This window comes from Lytechinus variegatus, chromosome 6 (genome assembly GCF_018143015.1).
Source record: "Lytechinus variegatus isolate NC3 chromosome 6, Lvar_3.0, whole genome shotgun sequence".
In the NCBI taxonomy this organism is placed as follows: domain Eukaryota; kingdom Metazoa; phylum Echinodermata; class Echinoidea; order Temnopleuroida; family Toxopneustidae; genus Lytechinus; species Lytechinus variegatus.
The window spans coordinates 26034107-26056664 of record NC_054745.1 but is presented as its reverse complement, the minus strand read 5'-3'; the positions used below and the strand labels follow the sequence as shown (position 1 = coordinate 26056664).

The following is a 22558-nucleotide window of genomic DNA, read 5'->3' as shown; positions in this document are numbered from 1 at the left end:
CGCCATGGTTGGGATTCGAACCCCGACCCTGTTTCAGAGTCCTGAGACTAATCCACTGGGCCACAACGCTCCAAAACAAGTACATATGTGTATGTACCTTGGAAAAAATTGCTGAACTGAGCACCCTTATATGGACAATTACATACAAATCATTTTAGAATGCGGTTGGAAAGGGATGAATAGCTTAAGCACAAATGATGTTGATTTGCCCTGAAACAGTTTTGAATAATTTGAATTCCCAATACCTGCACATTTGTGAATTGTTGGTCAAAAATTATGTGATGTTCTTTTGCAATAACACGGTGACACATGTACCAATTTCATTCATAAAATGATGTATCGATTATCTTGACAATTAAAATGTGAATATCCTTCATAATTTTCTTAAAGATATAATGCCGGACATCATATGAATACACAAAACAAAGCACGATGGTTGGAGGGGAGTTGCACACGTAAAGCTTTCAGTACTCTCTTCAGTAATTAAGGATTTTCAATAAAATATGCTATAAGAGAAATATAGTATTTGATAAAATACAGTTGCATAGAGATTGATAAATTTAAAGACATGAATGGGGTACTCTAAAAAAAAACCTTAATTTTCAAGGAAACTGCCCAACCCACTGGACTAGGTTTTAATATGCTATGGAAACATCCCATCAAGATTTTTTCACTGAAATATTATTGTCATGTGACTTATCACATGACTTATCATCACATGATTGGCATTAGCGGCAACAATGGTAAGAGATTTGTGTTAGACGCTTCACTCACTGCACCCCCAAGTATTCTGTCTTGAAAAAAAATGTCCTGACCCACTTAATCTTTTTTTGTCAGTGTTATTGACTATTCTGAAATCGGGTTTGATTTAAACTCTGGTTAAGATTGTGGTTTAACTATGGATAGCCAATAGTGTCATAAATCTCTAACAGTAGAATTTCAATATATCAGCTCATTTTTCTCTCGAATCATTCTTAACTGTTTGCTAAGGATAAATAAGCTAGCTTTCTTCACCATTCCTGAGCTAGGATAGAGCACAGTAAACAAAAAACAAACAACGTAATTGTAAGGAAAATGTTGACGATTTCTGGCTTTCCATAATTTTAGCACAGTTGTACCATGGTCTAAGATAAGCCCGACTTCAAAATACAGGTCAGTAAATTTGAAATGCAGACTCTGACGGGAGATTGAATATGAAGGTTATATTAATATTGAAAGTGATAGAGTAAAAGGGTCGACATCAACGTATGAAATGCATGATCGTTCAAAGTGTATTCCAATAATTATGATTATTCATTCATCACTGTCAATTCAGCACACTCTCTGTGTTCACGAAAGGATATTGTGAAATTTTGATTGATTTTTACACAATTCTTCGTGAGACAGAACCCTGGTCTAAAACATTGCTTAGACTGGGGCGATTTTTAAACTTCAGGAAGGTTGACTTCTTTATTATTTCCTGTAGGAATAATTATGATATTGATTGATTTTCACGTAGTTGAGATTGATTGGATCGATCACAATTCTTCGTGAGACAGAACCCTGGTCTAAAACATTGCTTAGACTGGGGCGATTTTTAAACTTCAGGAAGGTTGACTTCTTTATTATTTCCTGTAGGAATAATTATGATATTGATTGACTTTCACAGAGTTGAGATTGATTGGATCGATCACAATTCTTTGTGAGACTTAAAGACGGGACCCTTGTCTCAAAACTTGCTCTGACTGGGACGATTATTCAACTTGAAGAAGGTTGACATATACAGAGTTGCAGGTTGGCTTTTTATTAGTTGGTGTGGTTGGCATTTCAAATAAATTTCCAATACATATCATGAGCAAGCAGGGCCTTATGGTGAAGAGCCAAAGCTAACATCACTCAGTTGTCTTTGGAAAACTTTTCTCTGTCGAAACCCGTCGACGATTCCGGAGATTTCCACGGGTTTCTCAAAAAATTTCACAAGGGGAGACTCGTTCAACATCGACGCAAGGAACTGTTCGAATGTAATCGCCCACTCATTATCTACCAGCTTAGGGAGTTCTGTCGGTAGATTGTCCGGCCTAGGCAGAGCCGTTGCAGTGCTATTAGAATGGCTGGGGGTGCTGGTGCTAGACTCTTTCCCAGTCACTTTGGCAGGTTCTGAGCCACATTGTTCAGCACCGAGATCAACAGTACTAGACTCGTCACCAGGCTCTTCGATGGATACAGCCTTCATGGCATCCACAATAGTGTTATCTCCCTCCCCACCTCGTACCAAACTCCTGTCCCCAAGACTATCCCCACTATAAGCCTCCTTCTCTTGAACAGTTTCACCTCCGGTAGTCTCTTCTCTAGGCTTCTCAATGTTGTCTCCACCCTGCACCTCCCCACCTACTGCAGCCAGACCTGCACAATCCTCCACGAATTTCCCATGGAGCTCCTCGCCGAGTGAGGCGCTTGACGTTGAGGGCTCACTCCACGTTCTTGCAGGAGACGACTGCGATCTCTTGTAGAATTTCTTGCCGACCTCTCCAAGCTCAAAGAGAAGCGTTCCGACAGTGGCTAGGGAACGATAGAGTTCCTGCTCCTCGGGATGGTCCACAAACATGTCATAGAGGCTCTTCAGTAGCTGGATGAATTGCTCCTGGAGAGATAGTAAGAGAGAAAGATAATATGAATTACACACATGTCATAAAGGCTCTTTAGTAGCTGGATAAAATGCTCCTGGGGAGATAGTAAGAGAGAAAGACAGAAAAAGAAAGAGACACGAAGAAAGCAGAAATTGTGACTCACTTTTCATAATCAACAATATTTGGTCTTATCATGTTACCATAATATATCCATGTAATCATAAAATCATTATCGAATATTCAAAATTGTTTTTCCTTTATCACATATTTTTTATAACATGAAATATTGCCCAATGCTAGTGTGTATGTTCAGTCCTTTACCTGGTTCATACGAGGTAGATGTTTGAAGCTCTTTCTTCTTTCTTCCTCTTCCTTCTCTAGCTGCCATTTCTTGAGGTAATACTGGTAACCTTGTGCAGGTTCTGTAGCTGTAGATAAGAAAAAAAGGAATATCATTGTTTCTTTGATACCAATGTGCTTTATGTCACATGCTTTCCTATGCACTCTTTTATAAAAGAAAAACAAAATTAAGAAAAAGGGGAGAAAGTAACAAATACGATTCCAATTTTATTTTATTTATTCCATAAACATAAAGGATTACAATTAAAATAAAATCTTAAAATTTCACAAATGACTGACCCCCAAAAAAGTTACATTGATAAAAATAACATTTTCTAACCAATAAAACTAGCAAATTAAAACAAATTGACACAAAGATGATCAGGATCATTAGACTTTATAACATCAATCATTCAGTAAATCTTTCCTGAAAGACTGGGGCCGATTGCACGAAAGGGTCTTTGCAAGGACCATCTTTCATGTCGCCCATCTTTTATGATGCGCCATGTGAAACGCATTTCAAATAAATCATCTGCAAACATTAATTCGTCCGTTAAAATAAACAAAATATTTGTTTGCAAAATGATGCGATATATCATGAAATTGTATAAAATTTGATTTAAAAGCAAGCTAACGAATCTTATTCTTTATCATAAATTTCAGAAATACTCCGCTTTATAGCGCATCATAAAAGATGGGCGACACGAAAGACGGTGCTTGAAAAGACCCTTTCGTGCAATCGGCCCCTGGGTTACATGTATTTTGACACCTGAACAGTTGTGGAGGGAGGGGGTCTGATTCAACCTCCTCCCCCCCTGCCCCTACCCCGCACACTGCAAGACAACCGTGATGGCAATCAGCATGCACGTTGCCTCTGATGTAATCTCCAACACTGAATCATTATTTTTCTATAAAACAATATTGTCTTTACATCATGGTGATTATGCTTGTTCATGCAAGAAATCTGTTTGTTGTTTACTCAGGCAGAGCTGCCAACCTGAACAAGAACATTTCAGTATTTTTAATGCTGAAAATCAGTATTTTGGTGAGGAAATCGGTATTTTTGCAGAATTACCATAGGACAAAACATAAAACTGAAACTTGAGAAATCAGTATTTTGCATCAAACCATCAGTATTCTACTGTTCTTCTCATTTTTCAGTACTAAATATGGAAAATCCGTACTACTTGGCAGCTCTGCTCAGGGGTTCTCAAGGACAGGCGGGGGAAGGGGGTAGGCTCTAATCCCAGATGATTATTTAACAGGGTTAAAGCAGATTAATACATGGCACTCACCCTTCTGATGATCCTGATCACTGTTGGCTGGAAGGCTATCCTCACCCAGGAAATCAAAGACCGTGCTCTGATCGGGCGGAGGTAGCGTCGGATCGGGGTTCGTCAGGAATGGATTGCAACGCTTAGAGGGTGAAGTCACAGATGGTGATCGGGGACTGGAACCAAGGCTAGAGCGCTGCGGAGAATCCTGTAAGATAATAACGATGATAATGATAAGAAGAAGGAATCTCTGTAAAGACGTGTAGCCTAGAGTGCATCCGGGTGTTATAAAATCGACATACTCTCGCTCATTTGCCACACCTCATGGCAGAAAGGATTTCCATTGGTTGAACGAGAAGAGTGCTATTGAACAGCCTATCTAATTGGACATTGCTTCAAAAAAGGCATGCCTTACAGAGATGTGGGCTTGTTTGCTGATTGTCATGTTTTTTCTTGTGGCGCCTGCGGTCTCAAAGGAACCCTGCAATGGGCAAAATCGTATGGATCCAAAAGTTCAAAGATACGCGATGTATGAGATTTAAGGTGAGGAACTGTGGCTATGCATGCGATCATAGGGCATTATTTGTGGGATAGGCTGTGATCCATGCATAAGAAAAATATTTGAGATGAGCAAGAGTCCCTATTGCAGGAGTCCCATGCCAAAGGCATGAAACTTGGCATGTCTTGGCATGAAGACAAAATGGTTCTCAGATCTAAATTTCACTTTATCTGATATATGATTAATCTCAGACTACCACCCAAGAGTATCGTCCAATTAGAGGACTAGAATAATAATAATAGGCATTTATATAGTGCCATCTAGAAATATTCTATTCCCAGGTGCGTTGCTATTATAATTATTATCACCCCAACTTTAGCTCGAGCTGCCTTTCAGTGCTCATGCATTCAAGGAATTAATCCTGCCCAGTACCCATTCACCTCACCTGGGTCGAGTGCAGCACAATGTGGATAAATTTCTTGCTGAAGGAAATTACGCCATGGCTGGGATTCGAACCCATGACCCTCTGTTTCAAAGTCAGAAGACTTATCCACTGGGCCACAACGCTCCACCTTTAATACCTTTAGAACCTTTAATACTACCTGAGGTTTAGCTGTTATCGATGCTGGAATGGTAGTAGATGTAGCCATGGGAGGGGTTTCCGAAGTAGAGGTTGCAGATGCTGTGGCAGGTATTGTGTCTGGTCCGAAGAATTCCGCTGCATCAACGGCTTCCTCCGCATCAACAGCGCCCCCAATGTCAACATCGCAGTCATCAGGTGAAGGGACGTCTACTGTGCTACATTCTGACATTTTTTTTTTAAAAAGAAGATAGGAAATATGTTAGGACTACCACGACAATATACACAAACTTGAAGAAGTATATTAATCAGCATGTCCAGGCAATTCTACCAAAGTCGAATCTGTTTGACTTTTGAGTATTTCAACTCAGGAGAGATGAAAAAATAAATGGTTTGAATAATCTAGTGTTAAAAAAAAATTGCTGTGATTTATGTGAATATGCAACTCACTGACGATCGACGGCAGATTACTAAGATAATGTACATGGATCTGGCCACGTAGGATTATCTATTGTTACTGGGGGTGTTGTGACAATGCTCAGCACCCCCAGTAACAATAGAATAATCCTCCGTGGATAGGTCCCCGATAATGTATGCAAACTTGAATAAGTTTCTGAAATATGCATCTACAAACATATAGTAGAAAGATATTTTTAACAAAAGAATATACTTTAAAACAGATGAATACATGTACATCAACTTGAATACGGTATAGAAAATATCATTTATTTAGAATGCTCGGGTTATCAAGATAACTTACACCAACTGTACTAAGGTTTCAATAAAAGTAGATTAGCAATAAAGAACAAAATTTGCAATTAATGTCCAATTTACGATTTATTTTTTTCTAAACAAAAATCAATTTGCAAATTGCCACGGTTCTGGGCCCATTGCATTAAAGTTACTATTATTATTTTTGCTATACAACGGTAATAATAATCATACTTGCTTATATAGCGCTTAATACTTACTTTGTCAGAAGTCTCTAAGCGCTCTACAGTATATGCAGCATAATTACCCTGGCTTTAGCAGTGCAGCTGTTACGCGCGCTGCGTTTCAAGGAATAAATTCCTTTCAGGTACCCATTTACCTCACCTGGGTTGAGTGCAACACATTGTGGATCAATTTCTTGCTGAAGGAAATTAGCCATGGTTGGGATTTGAACCCACGACCCTCTGTTTCAGAGTCCGGAGACTAATCCACTGGGCCACAACGCTCCACGGTAGCTTGTCTGGAATCCATCATTCTGATTGGCTGTTGATCAGCGTTACCATGGTGATTACCATTGGATGGCAAAGTTACCAAAATAGTAGTTTTTATACAACGTTGCCCCAGTCAGTCTGAGCAAAACTTGCATGCAACGATGATCTTGATACATGTATGTCATTTTATTTTGCGATTAATTGCTAAACTTTATTAGGGGGACCATAGGGAGCATATCATGATAAACGTAGCACGTTATTTTCAATGTCAACATTATACGAGGCCAATCAGGTGCAAGAATTTCAGTAGCTTGTAACGTATATTCACTCTCTATTAGTTTCATGATAAGCACCCCTGGAGGTCTTACATCATCTCATCTACCTCCCTTTCTTACCAGTATGAGTCTCACTGGGGCTCTCTAGATCAGCAGGTGTTAAGGCAGGGGGTAAGTGCATCTCGTATAACAGCCTGAGTCTATGGGGCATCTCACCTCTGCACATGATCCCCATGCCCCAGGCAAAGTCCCTGAAGTTGATAAGGCAGTCGTGATCAGAGTCCAAAACCTAGTAAAAAAGTTTCATTTCAAAGTGTAAGATTGTGGTACAGTATGATGACATAAGGACATGATAAATATCCACTTTAAAGCCAAGTGCACACTATGCGATCCGATGCAACACAGTTTTTTTTTATAAAATCGCATTTTTAATCAAAGATAAATGAAAGTAGTTGCAGTAATGACCGATTTCACGAGAAAGTCTGTAAAACCATGCTCAATTGTCACTATATCATCGAGGACCTAGATCTGGTACAGTTTCATAAACTGAACTTTGTGAAATCTTGAAATCTACACTGAAAAATGTTCACACTGAAGATCACCAACAGAGATACATGTAAGCGCACGAGGGACAGTGTAACATTATTGCCTTGAATGGCGGCCCAACGCTTGACCCGAATCCTGTGCTTATTTGCTAATTTCTCAGCAATTTCACAATTTCTTCCAGAATCCTTTGGCACATATTTTCTATTCAGACAAACAGACACTTTGGTGGTAATTTCATTGGATTCTGTACAAACTCATTTTGAAATTGTCACCACAACTGGCATTTATCTTTCAATGTGAAGGTTCCAAGAGGTAAATTTATCTTATTTGAAGTTCGAGATTGTGCTATAATAAAATCATAATTTTGCTTTGCGGTAAGCCCTGCGGTTGGAGTAGAGTCCAAATCGGCTCCAAGTGGCAGCCGATGATGATGTCATTACGATTTAAAATTGAATTTGCTTTTATTCCTACTGGAAGGCTCGGATTAGACTGAATTTTGATTTTAGTAGTTCTTACCGTAATTCAGAACGCTGATCGCTAAGATTTTATTTGCTGGAAAGTTCATCTCAAATGTTATCATAATTTCTTTGAAATTTGTATCGCAATGAATCGCATAGTGTGCGCCAGACTTCAAGCATCAAAATATCATGATCATCTTTGAAAGGTGTCAAACATATCTGATGGTTTCCTCATATAACGCAGTGTTAATATACAAAGTGCAGTATATCATATCAGTATAGACCACAGATATTGTATACAATTTTTCAATCCAAAAACTGAACACATTACTTGCTCTTGACTGATCCATCTCGACATCAGCATTGAATGCAAAAGACTCAAACTTAAAAATAAATTCCAACAAAGTTACCCAAACCATCTATTCCCCTGGAAAGGATCTTATTACAGGCTTGCATGAAAAAGACCACAAAAATTAACGCTGGGAAAGAGGTGAATTGCTTCTTATTTTACGATAGAAGGGTCACACACTTAACACATTTTCAACATTTCCTAACTTTATTTCAAGTATTTCTCTTAGTAGTATTCATTTCTGTATTAAAAGCATATATACAATAAAATATGGTGGCTTGCCCACAGACAGCTTGGCTGGCACAGTCATGTTGGTCTTCCGTGGTTCTGACTAACACCATCCCACAATGACCCAGGGTGACAGAGCAAGAAGAGAGTCTGGTCTTGGTCTAACTTACCCTAAAGGATCTAACACCAAGCTTGTCTGCATGGGAACAAGTAGCCCAAAGTGACAGAATTGGTCTAACTTACCATAAAGGATCTAATACCAAGCATGTCTATATGAGAACCAGTAGCCCAGGGTGACAGAGCAAGCAAGAGAGTCTGGCCTTGGTCTAACCCCGGGGGGGGCACTCGACAAAAAAAGTGGTAGGGGTGTGCCGCGGGCGAGACAAAAAACGGGGGCCTTAGAGCGGGCTTTTTGTAAAAAGGAGGGTCCTCGGAACGGGCTTCTGAACTACAATTTTGTGAAAACGGGGGTCCTTGGAACGGATCGCCAGTGTGTGTGCACCCCTATGGAACGGGCATGCGTGCATGATGCAGCGAGTGCAGCCCCGGCGCAGCCTCCACCGGGTGCGCTCGGGCAGAGACGATGGTCGGACAGCGCTCAGCGGCCGCTTTTCACCAAAATAGCAGCAGATCAATGCAACCGGAACGGCGTAACGAAAAATATGCGAAGCTTTGGAGCAGATTTCTTTCTTCTTTTTTCTCGATAAGAACAAAATGCTATGCCTTGGAGCGGCTTTCTTATTTTTTTTTCTCAATAAGACAAATATGCTATGCCTTGGAACGGAAATTTGGGTGTAAAAATGGGGGTCCCCTCCGCGGCACATACCCACTATGCATTATATACTGAGTGCCCCCCGGGGGTCTAACTTACCCTAAAGGATCTAACACCAGGCTTGTCTGCATGGGAACAAGTAGCCCAAAGCGAAAGAACAAATAAAAGAGTATGGTATTTCCTTGGTCTAACTTACCATAAAGGATCTAATACCAAGCATGTCTATATGAGAACCAGTAGCCCAGGGTGACAGAGCAAGCAAGAGAGTCTGGCCTTGGTCTAACTTACCCTAAAGGATCTAATACCCACCTTGTCTGTATGAGAACCAGTAGCCCAGGAGGACAGAACAAGGAAGAGAGTCTGGTCTTGGTCTATCTTACACTAAAGGACCTAACACCAAGCTTATTTGCATGAGAACCAGTAGCCCAGGGTGATAGAGAAAGGAATAGAGTCTTGCCTTGGTCTAACTTACCCTATAGGATCTAACACCAAGCTTGTCCTCATGAGAACCAGTGGTCAAGGGGGTCAGAGCAAGGAATGGGGTCTGGTCTTGGTCTAACCTACCCTAAAGGATTGAACACCAAGCTTGTCTGTATGAGAACCAGTAGCCCAGGAGGACAGAAGAAGACAGTCTGGTCTTGGTCTATCTTACACTAAAGGACCTAACACCGAGCTTGTCAGCATGGGAACCATCAGCCCAGGGTAACAGAGCAAGGATGTGAGTCTGGTCTTGGTCTAACTTACCCTAAAGGATCTAACACCAAGCTGGTCTGCATGGGAACCAGTAGCCCAGAGCAAGGAAGTGAGTCTGGTCTTGGTCTAACTTACCCTAAAGGATCTAACACCAAGCTTGTCCGCATGGGAACCAGTAGCCCAGGGGGACAGAGCAAGGAAGAGGGTCTGGTATTTCTCTAAGTCTAGCTTGACGACAGACAGGAAGTGTTGGGCGTGGTCCATGATAGGTGTGTTGGATAGTAGGTTACCGGTCAGAAACTCCTCCTGGAAAGAGTTTTTAAAAACATGTTTGATGGTTTCTCTCCCTGTACAGTAGTAGCGTTACATGAATATGTAATGTTAGTGACACAGTACAAAAACATTAGAAATAAAAGTTAATACTGATTGGAATTATAATGTATCAATCACCCTAATCATAACCAGTATTTAGCACTATCATCACTTTAATCATCATTATCATTACCACGATTAGATCGATCATCATTCTCATCACTACTATCATCACCACCATCATCATCATCACCATCATCATATTCACCACCATCATCATCATCATATTCATCATCATCACAACCATCATCATCATTATAATCATCACCACCATGACCACCACCATCATCATCATCACCACCACCACCATCATCATTCTCATCACTACTATCATCCCCACTATCATCATCACCATCATCATATTCATCATCACCATCATCATCATCATCACCATCATCATCATATTCATCATCATCATCACCATCATCATCATCACCATCATCATCATATTCATCATCATCACCATCATCATCATCACCATCATCATATTCATCATCATCACCATCATCATCATCATCACCATCATCATATTCATCATCATCACCATCATCATCATCATCACCATCATCATATTCATCATTATCATCACCATCATCATCATCATCACCATCATCATATTCATCATCATATTCATCATTATCATCATCATCATCATCACCATCATCATATTCATCATCATCACCATCATCATCATCACCATCATCATCATATTCATCATCATCACCATCATCATCATCACCATCATCATATTCATCATCATCACCATCATCATCATCATCACCATCATCATATTCATCATCATCACCATCATCATCATCATCATCACCATCATCATATTCATCATTATCATCATCACCATCATCATCATCATCACCATCATCATATTCATCATCATATTCATCATTATCATCATCATCATCATCACCATCATCATCATCATCACCATCATCATATTCATCATCATATTCATCATTATCATCATCATCATCATTACCATCATCATATTCATCATCATCACTATAATCCTCATTACTACCACCATCATCATCATCATCATTCTCAGCATTATCATCATCATCGTAATCACCATCATCATCATAATCATCTTCATAATTATAATCATCATCATTATCATCATCATCGTAATCACCATCATCATCATAATCATCATCATAATTATAATCATCATCATTATCATCATCATCATTCATCACCATCAGCATTATCATCATCATCAACATAATCACAGTAATTATCATCATAATTATAATCATCATCTGCCATCATCATCACTACTATTTATTGTCATCACAATCGTAATCATTACATTGTCAATCATCACCACCACCACAACCACCATCATCATCCTCCTCATCTCCATCACATAATAACCTGCATCATCATCTTCCTATTCTTCTCCTTATCTCACCTTGAAGAGTACATAAAGTTCCTCCAGTTCTTTGTTTCCAAAAGCCGTGTCCGAGACGAGACTCCTGATCACACTCCTCCGAGCGGTGTCTTCCAATCCCTGGACGACCCTCAATCTCTCGTTCAAACGCATCTTCTCGATCTTCTCATTGGAGACGGAGCCAAACTTATGGTAGGAATTGTAGATCAGCTCAGATACTTCCACAGAAACCTGAAATCAAAGATTGAAATATGTTATTATCATAATTACATGTATGAGGGTGATGGTGATGATGATACTGATGACAGTGATAGTGATGATGATGATGATGAAGGTGATGATGATGATAACTGATAATGATGATGATGACGATGATGATGATAACTGATGATGATGATGATAAGTGATGATGATGATGATGATGATAACTGATGATGATGATAATGACGATGATGATGATGGTGGTGATGGTGGTGGTGATGATGACGACGATGATGATGATGTTGATGATAATAATGATGATGGTGATGTTGATAATGATGATGGTGATGATGATGATTATGTTGATAATGATGATGATTATGTTGATAATGATGATGATGGTGATAGTAATGATAATCGATAATGATTAGAGATAATAATCAAAATGATGATGATGATAATAGACACGGATTATATTTATAGATAAAAATGGCTCTGCCTATTAAAGTGACAGAGGCATAAAAATGAGATAAATGCTATATACCTGTGGTGAGTCTTTTCCTTCGCTTCCCACGATAACTGATGAGTGAGGGACGTGCGGCATGGTGGCATCCCGATTGCCGACGTTCTCCAGATAGCGGCTCAGAACGACCATGGCTTGGCCGTCGTCATCGCACTCCAGGAGTGCTTCATAGTTAGCGTCAAGGACAGCAAGGGCAATCTGGAAGATGACCTTTGATCCGTCATAGAAGAAGCAATCCATGATGCTGACTGCACTCTCAAATGGCATCACGCTGAATAGAAATATATAGATTATCATAATTAATACATGTACTATATTCATTATTATTATAATAATTAGTATATCTATTATCATTTTTGTCATAATAATATCATTATCATCATTATTATTATCATCTTTTTCTTTATTATTTCTTTTATCTTTATATTACTATCATTACTAGTATTATTATCATCATCATCATCATCATTATCATTATTATTATCACTATTATAATAATCATTAAAAATTATCATCATCATTATTATTACTACATTACTATGGTTATTTTCATTACTATTGTAATCACTTTTTTTATCATCATTATTATCATCACTATAATTATTCTTATAATCATCATTTTCATGTTTTATTTTCATTCTAATTATCTATTTGACCAAATCTTTCAAACTTAACCCACAAATCTAGGCAGATGACAAAGTCACAAAAGTCACAAAGCACCAACAGTTTGGAATGACCTGCCAAGTGATTTAACATCAATAAAGAATTATAATGCATTTAAAATAAGTATAAAGGAGCATTTAATCAGTCTTCAACTTGTGTAGATTTATTTTCCACCTTTTACCTTTGTGTAGGGTTTGTTTGGTTTTTTTTGTGTTTTTTTTTCTTTTTTTCTTTTTGATCTTGTGCTTTATTGTGGGCAAATAAGTTTCTTATATTTTACTTTGTCAATTATATTTTGTCTAATTTCTTTGGGGGAGGTTATCTTGACAAACTCTACTTTGGGGTTTTTATAATTTCCCTATTTCCTCTGTTTAAATGTTGACTTATTGTATACATTGATTTACATTTGCTCAATTATGTATTTTATGAATTTTTATATTGTGAATTTATTTGGAAATAAATGAATTGAACTGAATTGAACTGAACTGAGATCATCATCAGTCGAACATGAACCATTACTGAAGTTGATCCATTGTATTTCAATTCAATTTGATTATATTCCATATTCCATTTCATACAAAAAATAGTGGCACCAACAGGTATAAATACGAGATGAAAATACAAAATTAGAATGAAATTTAAAAAAATATCCAAGCTAGATAATGGAATTGACCGCTGTATACAACCGTTATACAATTTTTTTCAATGTTGACAAACCTGAAAATAAAACTTTCCTGCCCGTATTCTGATAGCAGGTTTAACTTAAACTCAGGTTTAAAGTTGTGGCTCAGGTATGGACAGCCAATTTTTACATAAATCACTCACAGTAGGGATAACATATTTCAGCTCATTTGGCTCGCAAATCATTCATGATTGTCTAGGAAGTATAAATAGCTTATTGTCTTCACCAACAATGAATCAGGAAAGAGCACAGTAAAAAAAAATGATACTTTTGGCTTCCCATAGTTAAACCACGACTTTAAACCTGAGTTCAGAATACGGCCCTCTAACTTTACCTTAGAAAGACTGTAAGGAACCAAGATAGAGAGATCATACTCAGCATTCCTAGTTCTTCCATCTTCATGTATAGCTCTGACATGGTTTCCTTAGTTAGGGCTTCAAACACACCTGGGTAAGATAGTACAAAAATAATGCACATCATCAAGGGCATTAGTAATTATATGCACAGGGTACCGATTGAACAGTTCTAATATGCCCGAGGCTTAGCTGAGGGCACATGAACTCTTTCAAACCTGTATAGCTCAGACATGGTTTCCTTGGTTAGGGCTTCAAATACACCTGGGTAAGATAGTATAAAAATAATGCACACCATTAAGGGCATTAGTAAGAATTATATGCATTTGGTACCATTGGAAAAGTTCTAATACGCCCGAGGCTTAGCTGAGGGTACGTGAACTGTTTCAAACCTGTACAGCACAGACATGGTTTCTTTGATTAGGGCTTCAAATACACCCGAGTAATATAGTACATATAATACACATCATCAAATGCATTAGTAGCAATTATACCCACAGGTCTCTTTTGGAACAGTTTCAACATGCCCAAGGCTTGGCTGAGGGTACATGAACTGTTTCAAACCTGTATAGCTTAGACATGGTTCCTTGGTTAGTGCTTCAAATACACCTGAGTAATATAGTATAAAAATAATGCACATCGTAAAGGGCATTAGTAATTTATACACACGAGGTACCGTTGGAACAATTTTCACATGCCCGAGGCTTAGCTGAGGGCGCAACATGTAGATCAGTTTCAATCCCGTTTGTCATAGTTCATTGACAACTAGTTTGTCTTCTTTAACCCTAGCTGAAGAAGGTGACCATTTTTTGTGGTGACAGTGTTTCGAACGTAAAGACTAAGCTTAAAATATACCACGGGTGCGTTCTTTCAACACTTTTATATGGTTCAGAATGCTGGAGGGTGACAAGACATGACCTCCAGAGATTGTCAGGCTTCCATACCCAAAGTTTAAGGAGTATACTTCCTATATTCTGGCCTAACACAATAACAAATGAAGAACTATATGAAAGATGCCCACAAGAGAGTAAGGAAGACATACTTGTGAAAAGGAGATGGAATTGGATCGGGCATGCATTAAGAAAAGAAGCAGATGCCATTATAGGGACAGCACTGCATTGGACCCCCGAAGGAGAAAAGACAGACGGGAGTGGAGAGCTTTTGTTGATGCCCTACATGCCAGGAGGAATATCGGGCAGTAAGTAAGTGTTTGGACCGATTTTTTCAAGCCACAACACCAAGGTGAAGGGTGGCAATTTAATTAAAGAGAAATTCCAGTAGTTGCAGTAAACACTGATTTCATGAGAAAGTCTGTAAAACCGGGCTTAATTGTCAGCATATTGTCGAGGATCTAGATCTGGTACAGTTACATAAACTGAACTTTGTGAAATCTTGAAATCTACGCTGAAAAATGTTCACACTGTAGATCACCAACACAGATAGGCACACGTGGGACAGTGTATTATTATTGCTGGAATAAAGACCCGACCGAATCCGCGCTTATTTTGCTGATTTCTCAGCAATTACACAAATTCTTCCAGAATCCTTTGGCACATATTTTTTATTCATACAAACAGACACTTGGGTGGTCATTATATTAGATTCTGTAAAAAATCATTTTGAGACCGTTTCCAAAACTGGAATTTATCTTTAAACACTGTGCCAAAGGGAATAGGTGCTATGGTAGACACATACCTTGATCCACCAGTGCTCCAATGACCCTCGTGTTGTAGTAGTCGGGAAGGAGCCGTTCACATACAGCCGTCAGTAGCCAGAACGCTTCTTCTTCGTTGGCATATAGTAACAGCACCGAAGTTACTATATTCATTGCTTGGCAGTAACCTAATAGATGAAATATCAATTATGGTACGGAAATTAGTCAACGGGGGGGGGGGGGGGGGGGTCAGGGCCCATTCAGTGCAATGTTAAAGGGGAAGTTCACCCTGAAGAAAACTTTGTTGTAAAAATAGCAGAAAAAATAGTAAAAAATATTGGTGAAGGTTTGAGGAAAATCCGTTAAAGAGTAAGAAAGTTATTAGAGTTCAAAATTTTGGATTTGTGACGTCATAAACGAGCAGCTGCCCCATGTGTTATATAATATAAAATGTATGAATTTCAAATTTTGTATGGTTCCTGATGACTTAATTTTGTTTTCTTTTCATGATCGGGTGTGAAATGATTTGTCTATTGATATACAAAAGTTACAGTGAAAACCATTTTCAATTTTCTGAGAAAATGGCATTTCATTGATTTTTTACCACTCGCTATGTAGGAATGCTGCTCGCATATGACGTCACAATTCAAATAATTGAAATTCTTATAACTTTTTAATTATTTGATGAATTTTTCTCAAACCTTCGGCAATATTTTTTATCATTTTTTCTGCTATTTTTACAATAAACTTTTTGTCAGGGTGAACTTCCCCTCTAAAGCTTATCCAATGTTGCAGATTTAGACAGTAAGTTATGAAAAGTAAAAAAAAAAAAATAAATTCTTTTTGGCCAAAATTATAGGCTATATACATGTAGGCTTGGTGTACATGAAGCTCTTATACCCCATCTCATCCCCCTCTCTCTCCTACCCGACTCTAAGGTTCTTACCAATGGTTGGATTACGGTAGGCATACGCTGTAAGAACTCTCCTCAAAGCTGCTATACCGAGCTCAGACTGGAAGGCAGGATGCTCCGGTAGTGATCTACATAAAACAGGGTTTTAATAAAATATACAAATAATGAATGTTTATGAGTGCAATGGACAGAATACTTCATGAGGGGAAAGAGGAAATGATTCGAGTTAAATGGATCATTTCATCTTTCACCAAATGAAGTACATGTATTCTGTCCATTGCATGAATGATAACATTATTTGGTTTATATGACACCTAAGAATAGATTCTTTTTCATATGAAATTCATGAATTTTGATGCAAAATATGGTCGGTCTGTTGATAGTCGCATACACACAGCATGCATGCGTGCAATGGACAAAATCATATTGATCCAAAATTGCACGATGAATGGATCCAAAATTGCATGGTTGATGACATCATTGTAAAATGGGCTGAATGAACGATATCAAACAACCAATCAAATCACAAGGATCTATCAAGCTGTCATATAATTTCTATTATATCCTACATAAAATAAATCCTGAATAGTGATTGGTTCAAATAGCATCCCATGTCCAAAGATATTCTAGCTATGCTATCAAAACAAAACGCCCACTAAAGAAAATTGACTATTCCGTGACAGAAAATGCAATCTCTCGGACGCAACCGGTCAGCAAGGTGTCTCTACCGGGAAGTCCCGTGAAAGGACGGCGCAGGCACCACGCCGCGTTCCGCCGAGTGTGTGGCTTCAGGAGAAATGGGTCAGTCAGCGGAGAGTGTTATCTATATTTTGTTCAGATTCTTTTTTAAAGATGATTTATGAGTACAAGAACTAGATTGTCAATATCTATTGTTCTAACTTATTAAAAGTAGGATATAAAACAAATGTACCAAGGTTACGTCTTACAAACAGTTACGATAGATCTGGGGACCGTTTCATCAACATTTTTGTCCGACAAGTTGTCAGATCTGACATCTTTCCTTGATTCTGATTGGCTGAGAGGCACTGTTACTATAGTAACTGTCGGATAAAATGGGACTTGTCGGATAAAACGTCTGACAAGTCCTTTCATGAAACGCTCCCCAGATCAACCTCAATTCTATGGGAACCCATTATTGTCATAATATTTTCCCCTGATGAATATTAACCAATGTATTACCTATGGAGGTCTCTCTCGATCTCATCGGTAGCGATAGTCTCTCTCCCCAGACTCTGTTCAACTAACGATTGGTAGTACCCAGGTTGCGTTGCCATCTTAAACATGAAACCAAATTTTATAACAATAACAATATTCAATTACGATATCACACTTGTCATATGAACACAGTTTGTGGTATTTTAATAATTACATGTACATGTAGGCCTCACTATTATACAATTAATGCACATTTATGAGTGTGTTATGACGATGCAGCACACTCGAGGGTATTTACAATTATACGAAAGCAAGAGGCACTTGCGCCGAGTGCTTTTGCATAATATTGTGAATGCCCGAGAGTTGCTCGCATCGTCACTAACATCACGAATCTTAAAATGTGCATTAATTGTTTTATAAAACGGGTCGGCAAAATGAATTTTTCATGGAAATCTTGTTCAAATCCCTCCAACTTGTGTACGATCGCACAGACGAAGAGATCACAAGACTGTCAATTATGACATCACAGGCGTATCTACTATGCGCGCCTAAGTAAGCGCATCAAAATCCTAGCCAGCCTCTTTTACTGAACGCGTATCAGTTTTTACGTGCTATTGGAACTAATGCTGCACAAAAATTGCACAGTGCTGCATGAAAAATGCACGACTGGAAGCGTTGCGCATAATTAAAGCATGAACACGTGACTTGAATACGCACTCACCATTGGCTACATCCTTGAACCCGTTTTATAATATATTTCAAACCACACTTTTAAGGAATGCTGACTTCATAATACTTCTTCCATATTCATGGAAATTATTATGTACCAATGAATTCATCAAAATTCATTATATTTTTGTATTTTCCATTCTTCCAATTTCAGGATTCTGAAGTTTTTGCAACAGGATAAGAATAATTTTTGATTGGTGAATAAGTTACAACTGGCACTCCATAAAAGTGTGGTCTCAGTTAACCCAGGTTTTACTAAACCATGGCTATCATAATACCACATAATGGGCCACATTCTGAACTCTGGGCTAAAGTTGGGGTCTAAAGGACAAGTCCACCCCAACAAAAACTTGATTTGAATAAAAAGAGAAAAATTCAACAAGCATAACACTGAAAATTTCATCAAAATCAGATGTAAAATAAGTTATGACATTTTAAAGTTTCGCTTCATTTCACAAAACAGTTATATGAACATCTCGGTCAGTATGCAAATGAGGGAACTGATGACATCACTCACTATTTCTTTTGTATTTTATTATAGGAAATATGAAATATTATGATTTTCTCTTCATTGTCATGTGAAATGAAGTTTCATTCTTCCCTGAACACGTGGAATTCCATTATTTTAACATTTTGTGCTTCAGGCACAAATTCATAAAAAAATTGAAATATTGTATAATTCAAACAATAAAAAACAAAATAGTGAGTGACATCATCGACTCCGGGCATAGACTCTCTCATTTGGATGTAACTGGCTCGTTCATATAACTATTTTGTTGAAAATAAGCGAAACTTTGAAATGTCATAACTTTCTTATTTTAAATCCGATTTTGATGAAATTTTCAGCATTGTGCTTGTCTGACTTTTCTCTATTGATTCAAATCAACATTTTTCTGAGGTGGACTTGACCTTTAACTATGGAAAGCCAGAAAGTGAAACAAGTCTTTAGAAGTACAGGTTCAATTCTTAAGCTCAACTATTGTTCAGGTCATCCATTACTGCCTGGAAATATTAAATGAATCAGTTTTTTTTTCAGCATTGTGGCATAATGAAATAGCACTGTAAACAGAAGAAACCAAGCAAACAGCATATCCGGTCGAGCCACGTTGGCCAGCGTTGAATAATCGCATGCATGCATTCACTCTTAGCATGCACAACAGATGTCGACTTTTTTCAGATGATGCACTGCGAATTATACACCGCATTGAGAATCCACCGAATTCTTGGGTGGTCATTTTATTGGATTCAATATGAACTTATTTTGAAATCATTACCACAACTGGCATTTATCTTCAAATGACACGGACCTCATTGATAGCACCAGAGTACAGCATCCACATCTCCCCTCTTAGGCTATCAGGAAGGCCTTTAATAATTAGATGCTGGGTTTCGACAGTACGATACATGCATACACCCCTGCAAGAAAAATAAAACAATGTACACAATTAACAATCAGAAGTCGAGTCTCGACTCTACAATACATACATGTACATACCCCCTGGCCCGTATTCTGAAGTCGGGTTTAACTTAAACTCAGGTTTAAAGTTGTGGTTTAAGTATGGGAAGCCAAAAGTATCAAAATTTTTATTAAGTTGTTTGTTTTCTATGGTTACTGTGCTCTTTCCTGATTCATCGATGGTGAAGACAATCATCTATTCATACTTCCTAGACAATTATGAATGATTTGAGAGCCGAATGAGCTGAAGTATGATATCTCTACTGTTAGTGATTATGTAACAATTGGCTGTCCATACTTAAACCACAACTTTAGACCTGAGTTTACGTTAAACCCGACTTCAGAATATGTTTAAACAAAACAAGACACTTTAAAATCTCTCCTCACCATAATGTGTTAATTTTCTCCCATTATTAATGTGAAAAACTGTTTGATTCCACCCAAGACATGTCATTTTTTTCATTCTTCAAATGTTCTTAATCCCCCTTCCCTCCACCCCTTGCCCCCCCCCCCTCCCTCTCTCTCCCCTATCTTTTATTTTCTCCCACTTTCTCTCTACCTCTTTGACTATAACTTTCCATACTCTCTGAAGTCCATATTCAAACCATCTCTGTCACTGCTTTTCATACCTCAACCCCCCTCCAACTTCTCTCTCTCTCCTTCTACCCCCCCCCCTCACCCTTCATCTCTCTCTTTCTAACCTCCCATACTCTTTGACGTGCATATTCCATAGATGTTCTTTTACCATCTCTCTTGACATTTTTTATCCCCCCTCCCTCCCCTTCTCTTTCATTCTCACCCCAATTTCGCAAACTCTTTCTGTCACCGTTTTTCTTGCTTCAGTCATCCTCACTCCCTTTCTACCCCCCTCCCTCGTTCTCTTCGTCCCTCCCCTCTCGCCCCCCCTCTCCCCATTTCTCACCCACCCCCCTCTCTCTCTCTTTCTACTAACCTTCCATATTCAATGAAGTACATATTCCATAGTTCTTTCACTCTATCTTGCTTTCTTTTTATTCCCCCTCCTCTCCCTCTCTCTCCCTCTTTCTCTCTTCCCCTCTCTCCATCTCTTTCTACTAACCTTCCATATTCAATGAAGTGCATATTCCATAGTTGTTCTTTCACTCTTTCTTACTTTCTCTTTATTTTTCCCCCATCCTCTCTCCCCATTTTTCTCCATCTCTCCCTCCATCATTCTCCTCTCTTTCCATCTCTCCTCCTCTCCCTCCATCTTTCTCCTCCTCTCTTTCCATCTTTCTCTCTCTCTTCCCTCCATCTCTTTCTACTAACCTTCCATACTCTTTGAAGTGCATATTCCATAGATGTTCCTTCACCGTCTCTCTTGCCGAGATTTCGTCCGATCCTCTTCTGTTGAATAGCTTCACTAAGGCAGGTTGGAGCTGAAATGCTACGCTGTGATTGGGCGACTCACTGCTTGTTTCAGGGGCTATAATGAATATTCATTATTATAATCTTTATAGAGGGTTTCAGCGATACATTAAAAATGTGTATTTTGGTCTGCATTGATTCCCAGTGCAGTATCAGAGCGTATCCCTAAATAGGACAGAAATCCAATGAATATCCCATAGGCTCCTGTACAAAATTTACCGTATTCAACAGTCTAGTGCGCATGCACGAATGCGTGAAATATACAACAACGAAAGCAATGCAATGCCCAGCATAGAGCACAAATACGCTTAATGACGTCTTAATGAAATGAGGTCTTGATGTAAGTCGCATTTCAACGACCAAATTCGATCCTAAAGTGATGATGCCACAATGTGATAAGTGACTTGTTCAGTCAAATTTCTCCCTCATTTTTTTTTGGGGGGGGGTCGGGATAGATGATAATAACTACATTTATAATGGATGGCTTTGTTTCGTGAAATACCACTAACTCGTTAGTGTTCCACTTGTTAGGGCCAATATACCACTCATCTGCGATTTATGGAATATTTGCCCAAACTCTTGGAATATTTCTTCTATTCCATTCTGAGCCATCCAATATAATATAAATATCGCTGCGAGAAAGCAGCATGTACATGTATAATAAAAATATCAGGGAATATCAACAAGGTGGATGAAATAAAATGATAATTGAATAATAATAATCCGCTTTTATATAGCGCTTAATCCATCGGAACGATGTGTCTAAGCGCTTTACAGATATATTATTACCCCGGTCGTCGGGTTCAATCAGTCATTCCCACACACAATGTGTGCACATCCTCCACTCCCTGGGAGTATTCCAGTCAGTCGCCTGTGAGGCGCACACAGTACTGGACAAGCTACAATGACTTTCACATCCTACCGGGTACCCATTTAGCACATGGGTCGAGAGTGGCAAAGTGTGGATTAACGCCTTGCCAAAGGACGCCAGACCGCGGTGAGATTCGAACACACGACCCTCTGTTTACAAGGCGAGAGTCAGAACCACTACACCACGGCTCCTCCACAATGAATAACTTTCACAAAAAGGACAAGTGCCCTTTCAGAACAATCATGAAAGATGATATAGTGAAAAGTAGATGCAATTATCAATCACATTCAATTTTCCACTAAAAATAAAAAATGAAAGACCAGAGAGAAAAAGTGAATGTGTGGATACAT

General features: G+C 38.6%; 1 protein-coding gene across 2 annotated transcripts in view; it reads right to left on the bottom strand.

Moving 5' to 3' along the window:
• Positions 1 to 1518: 1518 nt before the first annotated feature.
• The window catches only part of LOC121417270 (TBC1 domain family member 9B-like), a 46663-nt gene continuing 25623 nt past the window's right edge, over positions 1519 to 22558 (bottom strand). For both annotated transcript variants that reach the window (XM_041610913.1, XM_041610912.1), the window contains 14 exons: positions 21239 to 21395; positions 19803 to 19911; positions 17791 to 17885; positions 16624 to 16718; positions 15719 to 15865; positions 14005 to 14116; positions 12347 to 12596; positions 11623 to 11832; positions 9957 to 10127; positions 6896 to 7064; positions 5321 to 5523; positions 4241 to 4427; positions 2928 to 3034; positions 1519 to 2620 (listed from right to left, as the gene is read on the bottom strand). In XM_041610913.1, the coding sequence (XP_041466847.1) occupies positions 1847 to 2620; positions 2928 to 3034; positions 4241 to 4427; positions 5321 to 5523; positions 6896 to 7064; positions 9957 to 10127; positions 11623 to 11832; positions 12347 to 12596; positions 14005 to 14116; positions 15719 to 15865; positions 16624 to 16718; positions 17791 to 17885; positions 19803 to 19911; positions 21239 to 21395 (2786 nt within the window). In that variant the 3' untranslated portion in view covers positions 1519 to 1846. The remainder of the gene's footprint in view (positions 2621 to 2927; positions 3035 to 4240; positions 4428 to 5320; positions 5524 to 6895; positions 7065 to 9956; positions 10128 to 11622; positions 11833 to 12346; positions 12597 to 14004; positions 14117 to 15718; positions 15866 to 16623; positions 16719 to 17790; positions 17886 to 19802; positions 19912 to 21238; positions 21396 to 22558) is intronic.